This window comes from Dysidea avara, chromosome 7 (assembly GCF_963678975.1).
Source record: "Dysidea avara chromosome 7, odDysAvar1.4, whole genome shotgun sequence".
Taxonomy (NCBI): domain Eukaryota; kingdom Metazoa; phylum Porifera; class Demospongiae; order Dictyoceratida; family Dysideidae; genus Dysidea; species Dysidea avara.
The window spans coordinates 39,456,255-39,466,803 of record NC_089278.1 but is presented as its reverse complement, the minus strand read 5'-3'; the positions used below and the strand labels follow the sequence as shown (position 1 = coordinate 39,466,803).

Sequence of the window (10,549 nt, the reverse complement as noted above, 5' to 3'; positions counted from 1 at the left end):
CTTAAAATTTACCCGGAATCGCTACCCAGGGTTTGCAAGTCAGAGGCTAATATTTCCTCAGTAGGTGGGAAATTGTAATTTTTAGTGATGAAAATCTCCACTTCAGCCCGTATCTAGTGGTAGTCGGGGATTACATTGATAGGGGCATTAGTACCTGCGTGTACTTTTACTGTTATTGTCAAGCGGGATAATTGGCTTGCGCCTCTATTAGTTGTGCCTTCCAATACGTTTGTTTTATGGTTTTAAGTGAAATCTCTCTTAACAAACTCCTACACAATAGAAAATACCTCATTATTATATAAGGCCAGGCCAAGTTGATTCACAGTTTATCATCCGGGATATTTGAAAAAGTTATGTGGGCGGGAGGTCATTTTTCATATTTCAAACATGGAAATTGATTTAAAAAGTAGCTTTACACAGTTGCTAGCTAGTTTAACAATAATTGCAAGCTTATTTGATTACGTCACTGTCAATACTTAGCTACTCGTTTATGTAATCTCTCTTTAGAAATTCATTTATTGAAGGTTCTAACTAGTCCAGGCTGGGGATAATCGTCACGTTTGTTGCACACACCATGTTTTAATATACAAAAATGAGTTCACAGAAGCGTAAGCAATGGTTATCATGTGAGAAATAATGAATTATGAAATTATTGCTCTATTCCTAAAAACCCATGTGGGCGGTGACGATAAACTGTGAATTAACTTGGCCTGGCCTAATGACAAAATTTTTAGTCCCAATAGGTCTGGTTAGATAGTACATTTTACCCCCGAAAGAGGAAAACCTCTAGCTAACAAAAAGTGGCCGAAACTTCTGGATCCCAAATGTCCTTAATAGGGCTGATCAGCATGTGTAGGTGGTTATACCTGATGTCTGATAATGTCTCTGACCACTGTCTGAATCTAACCATTGCCACCACCACTCACAAATTTCCTAGTAGACTGAAGGGTAGTTTGACTGTTCTATTAAAATCCCTGCGCTACTCTATTAGTGTCAGGGGCAGAGTGATTTCTCTCCTGGTATATTGACTTCTCCACAAACCCCTGACTGATGTGTCTTGATCATTAGAGCCACTGAACATGTAACAGTTTTGTGTGATCAACCTACATAGAGTATACCAACCTGTGCCAATTCAAAATCATTTATTTGTAACACTAATCATAAGCCATAAAATGGTTACAAACAGGAAGAGGAGTTAGTCTATCATTCAGATCATTTTAAGTGGTACTATAGGGCTCTGATAGTTTGCTATAGCTACATCTCAATTACTCAGCCAGTACTACAGTATATATAGCTAATGGCCTGTGTATATATACCATCTAATCTTTTTGTATACCTTGGAACCAGCAAACCAAGCAGCTGCTTAGCTGACGCTGATATTTGAATTGTGGGCTAGGTACCATTACTCTAATTTCCAGTCCTAACACTGCTCCTAACACTGCTCTAAGCAGTGTTTTATTTTATGCATACTTGTTATTAGTTGTTAATATAATATACATCTGTATATAAGCTAACTAACTATATCATTTTGATGGCAAGGTTATTAGTCTCAGTAAACTTTTTTGTAACATGGAAAATAATATCATAGACACTAGAAACCTGGTACTTAGGTTTTATCACCATTCATGTCTGCAACCTAGCCCTCATTGAAACTCAATGTTTAGTCCTTCTTTATTGATTAGAAAGGCACACTCTTGGGCTACACCATGATTATACGTGTATGTATTATGTATATACAGGTCATCGTTATGTGTAAATCTAGTAGCAAAGGAAAGGAGAACGTTAATGGCAAAGTGAGCTATGCACACCAGTTACAAGCATTATAACAAATTATGTTACTTCAGGTTATACACAAGAAAAGAAGATTAAGGAGTGTTACAAAAGCAGGTGAATACACTGCATGCATATGCATAGTGTTCTGTTTATTCTATCACAAATTTCTTAAAACTGACACTTTTACTAGTCACTTTGCAGTTTCATTTGCAGTGGGTGTTTACGAAGCTAGAAGTGAAGGGTTAGGTAATACATGATCAAGTGTTAGGACTTACATACTGGGGTCATGCACAGTGCTTTATACATTTGACATGATCATTATACCATAGTATGGACTCATAAGACCTACAGTACATGTACAACTACCTAACAATGATACAGTGTATATGTCAATTAGGCCTAATCTTGATACAGTGGATTTTCACTAATCCAAACAGCTCTTTTTTCAAGTTGACAAAAGTGTGTTCAGATTATATGTTTGGATAAGTGAACCCATGCATACAGAGCCTAGTTCAAATAGAACATACACGTGTTGATAACACACTCTAACAGAACAGTCATTTCAACTGTTCAGATTAGCAAGTTTTCGGATTACTGTTCAGGTTAGTGAGGCCCGTTGTACATGAAAATCACTTTCTTAATAACTGATAATAAGTGATGTCATACTGTATGTCACAGTTTTGTATGTACAGTTTTACAATTTAAGCCATGTGCTATAATTATACTGTACACCTTAGCTATGTTTGGGACCTACTTGACATGGTCACTATAATGAGGTGGTCTTATTAATGAGGTCATGAAGTACATTTTAGCTATGTTTGGGACCTACTTGACATGGTCACTATAATGAGGTGGTCTTATTAATGAGGTCATGAAGTACACCTTAGCTTTACACTTTAGCTATATGCATGTTAGGGACCTACATGTACATGTACATGTATGAATCACTTTAAAAATACATGTAAATAACAGATTACATAAAATTCCTTTTAGTGTTGCAAATAACCTGTCATGTTATTAATTGATTGTGTCCACCGTATTTCCTTGGTCAAATGCCACAACTTTATTTGGCACAATTAATCAATTTTAAAATTATAGGCTGTAACATCACTTTAGAGCAATGAGCACTGGTCAAGTTTGACCATTTTCCTTATTGATTTTTGATACTAAAGGTTAAGGTAAAATTGCCAAGTAAATTTGTTAAGGCCAGTCACAAAATCCAAAAGGTAAAATAATTTAGTTTAGTGGCATTATATAGAATATAGGTAGCCATGTAAATTGCCTATACTTTATTACACTATAAGTACGTAACTAACATACCGAATTAAGCACTGTGTACTTCTATAATGTACAGATCAACAAAGTGATGATGATAGTACTATGCAAACACCTAGGGAGTGTTATGAAAGAGGAATGCAAGATGCAAAGCAACTATCACGCCAGAATGTAATTATAAGAAAAGTAAAGGCCAGAGGCAGATCAGCATTTGCAGCAAGACACTTCAACAGTGGGGACTTCATTTGCGAATATAGTAGTGTAGTAAGAATCAGAACTGATGATGATGATGAGGATGAATGGGGAGAACAAAGGAATGCACAGCTTGGCATAGGATGCTACTGTTTGGATGCTACCTACCGGGGTCATAAATATACATTTGATGCAGCTTCCCGCATCAATGACCCTGGTAGGTACATCAATCATGCCAGCAAAAACACCAACTTGCAAAAAATGCCCCCAATTATGATTAACGATCGAATACGGATTGGCTTTGTTGCAAAAAAAGAAATCAAAAGAGGGGAGGAGCTTTTTTTCAGTTATGGGGTAAAGGACAAAACCTTGCCATGGCTGAAAACAGATGCCAGGGCAGCTGGGACCACCCTGCAGAAAATTAAACCCAAAGAACGTCCAGCACAAGAATGCACAGTTGAAGGATGTTGTGCAGTGGTGAAAAAGCTGGCTGATCATCTCCGAGTAACACACAAAATGTCAAAGAAAATGTTAGACAAGCATTTGGCAATTGCAAGAAAGGTACACAATTACACAGATGTAGTGATGTAATATTGTACATTCAATTAACTGCAGATAAGACAAGGGTTGATACAACGATCAGACAAGGTACAGTGTTTACCATTCTCCTACCATATAATTATAGAAAAAAATGTATACATTTAAAGGTTGCATGTATTATATAAGCAGTACTTCCAGGTGTATATAGAATGTTGGTGTAGTGATCTCTACTACTGTACTTTATATATTATGTGTATTTGTAGAATACATCATTCAAGTACAAGAAAAGTGGCAAACAAACAACTCAGGTGAAACATTAATATGTATGCTACACTGCTCTGTGCTACATACTGTACATGTATACCAGTGTTATTGGTACACTGCACAGGACCGTATAACATCTAGAATTGAGTACAATGCTCAGTGTGGACCATTAATGCAAATGGGACGGGCGACCCCAAGAATTTTAGTGACTGGTTTCCAAACTTTTGCTAAATGCAAATTTAAATCTAGGGGGTGTGGGGGCAAGATTTTCCAGAAAATTGTGTAATTTGAAATTGAATCTGGTAACAATATCAAATAGAATTGTGTAATTAGGTATAATGTAAGCTACTTAATTGTGCTTGCTTCTGGTACAGTATCAGGTGCAGACTAAAGAATTAAGGGACAGCAAATTTGGATATAACAGATGTGGATGTTATTCTGGGGGTTTGGGGCATGCCCCAGGAAAATTTTCTAATTTTAACTCTATGTTATAAGGTTTTGGACCATTTTTACTGTGTTCGCACAGGTAAATAAAGTAGCTAGCTAGCTACAGGTGTACTTACAGTTCTTAAGAGAAAATTAATGTGGCTGTGTTCTATTAGAGTGGTTGACTGCTCTATTAGAGTATTTCGATCTGAACTTTTGTACCATTGCAAATCACTGTAAAATATGCCTGAATACACTTGACCAGTTTCTGAAAACCTCAGAAATCCCCCTAGATCCGAACCTGCCTGTTATTGTAAAACCATTGTTTTATGCACATGGTATTTAGCTGAAACAATAATTATATTGCAGCTAAAACTTTGATCAAAGTATCTTAAGGTCTTCTTGAGAATTCTAGTTACATGCTTCTGCCTCCCTGCATGCTACATGTGCTTTGAGTGGCCTTCTTGTGGGTCCCTAGTGGAACAGTGAATAATAGCCTAAATAATTTGCCACACAAGGTGTAGATGACTTTTGGTTCATTGCCTTTTATTTCCATGAGTCTACACAATTACAAAATTTCTGATTTTTCTTACAACTGTCCCTTGTAGTAACACTGGTGAACCAATGCATACCACATCAAAGTAAAGAATGGTGGACTAGACATAATTGAAGGCAAGCTCCAATTAGCAATGTAGCTATTTTGCTTTGTTTTCAACTATGTTCCACCTGTTACTGTATATAGTGTCACAAACAATGAACAGCATGAGATGAGAAGTGCCTCTCCAGTTACTACATAAACTATATACTGTATTTCCCTGCATAAAAGCCATATTCAAATAAATGCAGGGTCCTAAATAAAGGCCAGGGGGTGCTACCTTAATACAAGGGATAGGACGAGAATACAATAGCTTAATTTGTAGAACAAGCCTTACTACAACTACTGAAAACCATGACTCCTCAAAAGTGTCAGCAGCAGCTACTACAAGAAGCAACAAGACTTTTCAGCTGGTTCACAAGTGGATTATAAGAAATAAATGCCTGGCCTTTTATACAAGGAAAATGGTATGCACACCTCAGCTATCAGTTACTGAAGAGTCAAATGGTTATGATTCATTTTCAAGTATGTTTTACCAGCAGTATTATTAACAGTATCATGTGATAGCTAGGCAACATGAAACAATTGCCATGTTACCATGAGTCAACACCTTGCACTGTTAAAAAAAGAAATGTGGTACACTTTTGAAGGACACAAAGGTACTGTACTGCTGCATGCCAATAAGGCACTTGTGGGGCTGTTAACGATGAAAAATTGTAAGCCATTATTTGTTTAATCAGGAGTGCAAAAATTTTTTTTATTATGGACTCTTAATTGGTTTAAGTTAAGCTAGGATACAAGCCCATACCTAAACTAAATTTGCCACAGCAGACACTGTAGATAATGTCATAGATAGTATATTACTTAAAAGACTGGGATTGGAAACGGAGTTCGCGCGTTGAAACACTCCGTGTTACCGGAAGTGTGGAGGTCAAGCTTCAGGAAGGACCGAATACACGGCTATTTTATGTGTTGACGAAGGGTTTCTTTACTTAGCCTTAGGTGCACAATTTCATTGGGAAGCCAGTCACTTCAAGTACATATGGGAAACTAGCCGCGCTACACAACCAAATGACTGAACATTTTGTCACCAACTGTGCGTTCTAATAGAATAGCGTGTGTTGTATTAGAGTCACTTCATCACACCTCTGACTAAACGAACGGTCTCGATGACTGTTTCGGAAAATCGGTCCTAGTCAATTCATGCACTACCCATATTAACAATAATATAGTTTATCACACAGGCACACACTTCCGACAAGGGGAGTCATAACAATCTAATTATGGAGAAAACATTTTCTTCTGACAACTGCAGTTGCTATCCAAGTCTTTACTGAACATCTTAGTCCATCTCCATTAAGTACACACCACAGAATCAATAAGATGATGATGACTTAATGTTACATCCTTTCCTTGCTGACACTTCTCCATGTACTTGCTGACACAAGCACAATCCTATACAGTATTAAAAGTAATACACAATTATCCACTAAATACAATAATGAGTTGATTAATAAATACACAAGAACACAACACGTACTTTGTATGGTATTAGTAGTGTACTACATCAGCATATAGCGTAAGGGACGGTATGTAAGTCATGCACCACAATAAGTCATGTGGTTCTCACTTGTATGTGATACAGGCCTTCAAATTACGTATATTTACAGATGGTGCCTAGTGTCTTCAGGTCCTGTTTGATGGGGCAAAACATGTGATATCATGGCACTGTATAGTTTGGTTTCTTTTTGGCTTGTTATTATCAATTTTTGAAAACCATTGCACAAGGCCAGTTACGAGTGGCGATGTAAAAAGTGTGGACTTACAGTCCCTCACACTACTACATACTCAAACATAGTTGAAAATTAACCAGCCAAACTAACAACTAACTATTTACTGTACAACCAATGGAGCTAAAGCCTTTACCACCCAGACTGGGTCAGCACTACTTTACTTAATTTCTCTAGGTGCACAGCTTTATTTACCCAGGCTTTCGAAGGCTGGAACCCTTTTCACAGCTCAAGTTGCTTTTGTACAGTACAACTATACAACAAAAATATAAAACCAGTGATCAGCTTAGGCCATGACAAATTAACATTATGTTTCAGGGATGCGGATGCGGTGGGTCAATGTATTGGCAAACTCAAAAAAAAATATTGTGCAAGCAGTAACAGGTATAGTAGCCAAGGAGAAGGAAATGGAGCTTCGTCACTTTATTATGGAAGGACTTCAGCTTTTGCACCAGTCAAGATCAAGATACTCTAATAGAGCAGTCATATAACTTTTTCAAAACCTGCCAGCTCACTACTAGAGGGCAAACAATCCGTGAAACACATGATTAATTTGGTATGGCCTTGGTATAGTAAATTACTGTGGACATGATAGTGCCACAAAATTTCAGAATGGCCAGACAAATGTACCATATGATCAGCACTTCAACATTCGCAACAGTTTCACTATTCCTTACCCTTCTTATTTGTGCATATTTACAGCAGTAACGATGGTACACTAACCAAATAATCATTGTCACCTTCAAATTTACACCAGGTTGGTTACAATGAAATTTTGAACTAACACACTTAACATGATTAAAACTCTTTACCTCACATCCTTAGATATTGTGGCACCATTAAAACCGAACTTGTATCTAGAAGAATGACTCACATTTAGGGTCCATACACAAGGAAGCAAAGATTGTTGGCATGAAACCAATGGATGGTCTGTTGTTCTTAATCTACTACAGATACCAACTCAAAACATAGCCTAAGTGATGTATTTTATCACAGACAATCACCTTGGCGACTCAAAACGATCAAAATATGCTTGTCTGGATAGTTTCACGCCCATTTGTGAAACAGGCAAAAATATACCACTGGCTAAAATTTGGCACAAGTCGCAAATTTGTTACAATAACACCTCTAAACTCACAGTACAGTATCACTATTGAATAGCGCATCAATACAGCATAAATTCGTGACATAAAACACTTTAGAATTTTTGCTTGCTCTAGTGAAAGAGAGAGGAAGCAAAAATGGCACATTTTTTCAAAACGCGAATATGCACTTTTTTCGTACAAAAACTGGACTAGCATGTACAACATGTTATAATATGACTAACCACATCGATAACTCATCAGTTTTCAGATTCTCGAGTAACGTTTCAGCGTCCAAAGGTAATTATTTTTCCCTAGCGCGGATAACAGGGATTGTTTCAAGAGTGCCTACGTCATAACTACAGTGTATATTGGGTCCGCGAAAACCGTTTCCAATCCAGGTGTTATAATATCTATGATAATGTTGAGAAAATAAAAATTTTGGAAGTAAACCGAGTTTTGGATAAGAGGGTCATACACCAACTGGTCTGAGATTTATATTTTCTGCATTTGACAGAGTCTTAGTAACGTGTTTCTGACTCCCTGCCACAAAAAGGCTTTGAGTCTTCTTACAGGTCCCTAGTACAATAGCAACTAATAAATGCACTTTCCCTATATAGTCACAACCAAAGAAGCGTATGCACGACCAGATGGACACAGATAGCAGCACAGAAGTGAGTATGAACTAAATAGACAAATTTCATAATAATGAAAAATTCTACCGTTGCCCCTAGCAACCTAAATTTTACATTATTAATTTTGTAGGTGTGGTCATATCTTATGACCTATATACACTATCCATTTAAAACTTGGAGAAATTGTTGTTGACATTCACACCTACAAATTATGTAATGTTGAAACATATGTACTTTTGAATTTTTGGTTTTTTTATATGTTGAAATACCTCATTTTTGTGATTGCCCAGAAGGGGCAACTGTAGCCCTCTCATATAGATATCTATGGGAAAACCACAAATTTCAAAATGTCGTATCTTATGACATATATATGCTATCCTTTCAAAATTTTGGATAAGTTACTTTAGACGTTATCACCTAAAAATAATGTGAAATTCAGGTTGCTAGGGGCAATGGTTATTTCTATACGCTACAAAGCCTTATTATGGTATTTTAGCCACATAATGTACTATTATGCTGTCCCTGTACAACACAGGAAATACCAGTAAAGACAAAGAGAAGAAAATATATGATATACAGCGATTTAAATGATAGCACAGACGAAGTAAGGCCTTACAGTTGATATAGCTGCATAAGCAATATTTTACTTTCAGGCATAAATATACTCACAGAGCTTGGAAGCCATTTAATGCAGCTACATCTGAACATTAAAGAGTTACAACAATTCACTTACAGTACACATATGCTCACATTTATAATACACTAGTCTGCTCTACTGTTTATGCTTATTAGTCATGTAACCACAATGACATTAAGGCAGTGCTAAGGAATTGAGATTATTATACAGTTCCCAAGCCTTATGCTATTTAGTGAACATGCAAGGATAAATAACTGCGTGTATAAGCTAAAACTATAATACAAACCATTTTATACAAAGTAGTTGCGAGTTACAGTAGCAGCGTTACAAGGAAGAATGCACACAGCTTTAAAATAAAGAACCAACTTGAAAAGCCTGTCTACATTTCATTGGGGCCACACAATTGTTTTGCAATATCAACAAAAACAAAGTACTTATATGGGTACACCAAGATGGCCAAAAAGAAACTTCTAAACTTTATATGCAAGTCTATACAGCCAAGTTAGGCAACAGGCAAAGATTCATTTATCAACATTGTCTTCAGTGAAGAAGTTGTCGTGATGTTATGGTGGCAATGTTGATACCATAAGGTTGGTCATTGTCCATAGTCTTTGCCCTGATGAGGCTCAACATCAATGGTAATGTCAAATGATAAATACTAACCAAATTTACTAGCAGTAATATTAAACCAATTTCCAATATGGTCACCACTATGGCAAGAGCTTTCGTGGGTGCATGTGTTATCCATGAAATTAAAATACTATTTATTTATGGCTTATGTACACTGTACCAGTTGTGTGAAAAGATCCAGAGATTGACGTCTTAACCACATGCACACATTAATACAGTGACCAGAACACACATTTTTACCCAGAAACAATTAATTAAAAATTGGACCCTGAGTACAGTATGCGTGGGTTTGCATATGCAAACACACACACACACACACAGTATTATAATATCAGCAATCGATTGCTATCAATCTTCATCTGTCAATACTCTAGACTCTAATGCACCTATCAATGTCAAGCCTCCACCCTGGGGGTCCCCATACACCTACTGGGGATTTGACATCTACATCTGCCCTACCCCTGGGGCTTTTGACGGTGGAAGTTTACTGAGCCAAAAATTATTTGAATAGGTAAATCAAATCCCCTATAGAAACCCCTCTTATGAGGTGGGGACATAATGGGAGCTTCTTAGCCCCAGTACTGGGGAATTTGACACTAGACTTTGTCTGTATTGCCTCACCCTACCCAGGGGTGGGGGCTGGGGAATGACATTGATAGGTGCATAAGTCCAAGTATATACGTAAAATTAAAGTACAGTAACTTACTGCA

The 10,549-nt window shown here is 37.0% G+C and overlaps 1 protein-coding gene across 1 annotated transcript; it reads left to right on the top strand.

Annotated features, from left to right (window-relative positions):
• The first annotated feature begins 1,736 nt into the window (after positions 1–1,736).
• Positions 1,737–9,599, top strand: LOC136261290 (histone-lysine N-methyltransferase set-1-like). Its single transcript, XM_066055267.1, has 8 exons — positions 1,737–1,793; positions 1,845–1,887; positions 3,128–3,801; positions 3,856–3,888; positions 4,044–4,088; positions 8,558–8,611; positions 9,108–9,176; positions 9,226–9,599. Exons 1-8 carry the CDS (start codon positions 1,749–1,751, stop codon positions 9,229–9,231), a joined length of 969 nt encoding a protein of 322 aa, XP_065911339.1. The 5' UTR covers positions 1,737–1,748; the 3' UTR covers positions 9,232–9,599.
• Positions 9,600–10,549: the final 950 nt, after the last annotated feature.

What these genes read in the sequence shown, in the direction of transcription:
- LOC136261290 (XM_066055267.1), top strand. Translation starts at nt 1,749, where the DNA reads ATGTGTAAATCTAGTAGCAAAGGAAAGGAGAACGTTAATGGCAAA. An exon ending in AGGAGAACGTTAATGGCAAA is followed by an intron (nt 1,794 to 1,844) that starts GTGAGCTATGCA and finishes ATGTTACTTCAG; the next exon opens with GTTATACACAAGAAAAGAAG. An exon ending in TGATACAACGATCAGACAAG is followed by an intron (nt 3,889 to 4,043) that starts GTACAGTGTTTA and finishes GTGTATTTGTAG; the next exon opens with AATACATCATTCAAGTACAA.